At 48.1% G+C, this 2,575-nt stretch overlaps 1 protein-coding gene across 1 annotated transcript; it reads left to right on the top strand.

Annotated features, from left to right (window-relative positions):
• Positions 1-515: 515 nt before the first annotated feature.
• LOC127301822 (tuliposide A-converting enzyme b2, amyloplastic-like) lies at positions 516-1,806 on the top strand. The gene has a single exon (XM_051332098.2). The coding sequence runs from the start codon at positions 664-666 to the stop codon at positions 1,639-1,641; it is 978 nt and encodes a 325-aa protein (XP_051188058.1). The 5' UTR covers positions 516-663; the 3' UTR covers positions 1,642-1,806.
• The last annotated feature ends 769 nt before the right edge of the window (positions 1,807-2,575 follow it).

Below are 2,575 nucleotides of genomic sequence, written 5' to 3'. Positions count from 1 at the left end.
ATGTGCGATATAGGGTTGATGAGAGGCTGATGAATATTACTATGTATTTGTGTCACCTTAATTGAGTACTCGATCTCCCATTGTCATTGTTTTGACGACGTGATCCATTGTTTCTTTTTGTTCATGAAATGAAAATTGTGGCTATAGCAGGTCAATATGGCTAATAAATGGATGAATGTTATTTGTGTTGCCTTAGTTGAGTACTCAGTCTCCCTGTTGGTGAATGTTACTGCTTTGAAATGTTTCATTGTTTCTTTTTGTTCCGACTTCAGCAAACTTTTTCTCACGCTCAGAATCATTACCGCGGTTAAACAAAAACTGAGTTTACTGGTATAAACGAAAGCATCTACAAACTATCTCTCTTTCTAGTGGAACACAAATAAGAACAACCTGATCGAGCTTGCAGTATCCAACGCGTTATTTTTACTACACAAACAAGATCATGTTTACCTTATCAAGTTGATCTAGTTTGCCGCGGCCAACTCATTTTTGGTGTTAACCAAACGGACAAACTCAACTTTCGAGGATAACCCGGGTCCTCTTGGCCTCACATCCTCAGGGCCCTGCAGTTCCTCGCTTCCTGCCCACCTCCAGTCCTCCACCACACCACCGCTCTCCTCGCCTCTGGCCACGATCGTGTATTATCTTCACAGGCGCTGCAAGATGGATTCCGGGAGCGCCGAGATCGTGATCGACGCCGGATGCTTTCGACTATACAAGGACGGCCACATCGACCGTCTGAGCGGTATGGACACCGTGCCCGCCGGCTTCGACGCCGACACCGGCGTCACCTCCAAAGACGTCGTGATCGACGCCGCCACCGGCGTTTCCGTCCGCCTCTACCTACCAGCCGTCCGTACCGCTGAATCCGGAGGCGACATCAAGGCCACCGCGGCGACGACGAAGCTCCCGATCGTCGTCGACTTCCACGGCGGCTACTTCATCGTCGGGTCAACCGGCTATCCTGGCCACCACCGCTACATGAACTCGCTAGCCGGCAACGCGCGCGTCCTGGCTGTCTCCGTCGACTACCGCCTTGCTCCCGAGCATCCGCTCCCGGCGGCCTATGACGACTCCTGGGCCGCGCTCAGCTGGGCCGTGTCCGGCGCCGCCGATCCGTGGCTGTCCGAGCACGGCGATCTCGGGCGCGTCTTCCTGGCCGGCGGCAGCGCCGGCGGGAACATAGCCCATAACATGGCCATCACCGCCGGCCTGACCGGTCTGCGCGCGGCGCAGGTGCGCGTCGAGGGCGTGATCTTGCTCCACCCTTCGTTCAGCGGCGAAGTGAAACTGGACACGGAGGCAGAGGAATATAGGGTGAGTGTGGAGAAAAGGTGGGCGGCCATCTTTCCGGGCGCGAAGGGTGGGCTGGACGACCCGAGGATGAACCCGCTGGCCGCCGGCGCGCCGAGCCTGAGGACGCTGCCGTGCAAGAGGATGCTGGTCTGCGCGGCGTCGGAGGACCCGCGGCGGCCGAGGAATCGGGCGTACTACGAGGCGGTGAGGTCCAGCGGGTGGGGAGGGGACGTGGAGTGGTTCGAGTCGAGAGGCAGAGGGCACTGCTTCTTCGTCGAGGACCACGGGAGCCGCGAAGCGGTGGCGCTCATGGCGCGAGTGGCTGGTTTCATCGCCGGCCATTAATAGCAACTGAGCTCAAAAAATAAAAAATAAAAAAACTGAGCTCAAAATCAAGTGATTATAAGCCCATCCTTCGTAAGTCATCTGAGTTGGAATAAATGTGAAGTTTTCATCGTTTACGAGCATCATCTTATAAATTCAGTCGGAATAAATGTGAAGTTTTCATCATTTATGAGCATCATCTTATAAATTCAGTCACGCATCATGAAACTGGCACATCAGCGACCTTCTGTGTGTATGAGAAAAAGGATTTGAGATTTAAATTCGTGTTTGATAGGGTCCTCGGTTAAAAGATATATACATGGTGAGGGTACTCCTTCAAAAAATTTATTTTTAGTAAATATAATACAACTAGTATGGATCCTAGCATCGGAAAGTGTCTTTGACACATGGGCACCAATGCTCTCCTCATTTTCAGATTTTAATTTTTTTTTTAAATTTCACGTTTCTAAGTTCCAAAAAATCATGACGTTAAATATATAGATAGATATATACGGGTGGGGTGTATGCAAAAAAGTATCGTTAAAAATATATTGCATTTTGAAAAATATAAAAAGACAAATTTCTGACATTAAATGGTGGTAAAATAGTATTATAATCTTTGTCAGAAATTTGTTTTTTTTTTTGTATTTTCCAAAATTTAATGTATTTTTTACCAGGAGTTTTTTGCATACACTTCTGATGATCATATCTATCTACATATTTAACGCCATAATTTTTTTAAACATAAAAGTGTGAGGTTTTAAAATTTTTAAAAATTGAAAGTGGAGGGAGCACGGGCGCCCATGTGCACCAAATCCATGTCCAGCTTCTAGCATCCTCTACTGTCCTATCATGATACATAACCTTCTAATTTTTGGAAGGTGGCCATGTGGGCATTTGAGGGTGTCAAATTTGGTTACAAATAGGTGGTAGAAAATGGTAGGAAAATCAGATT

Source organism: Lolium perenne, chromosome 5, assembly GCF_019359855.2.
Source record: "Lolium perenne isolate Kyuss_39 chromosome 5, Kyuss_2.0, whole genome shotgun sequence".
Classification (NCBI taxonomy): domain Eukaryota; kingdom Viridiplantae; phylum Streptophyta; class Magnoliopsida; order Poales; family Poaceae; genus Lolium; species Lolium perenne.
This window is presented reverse-complemented; position numbering and strand designations above follow the sequence as displayed.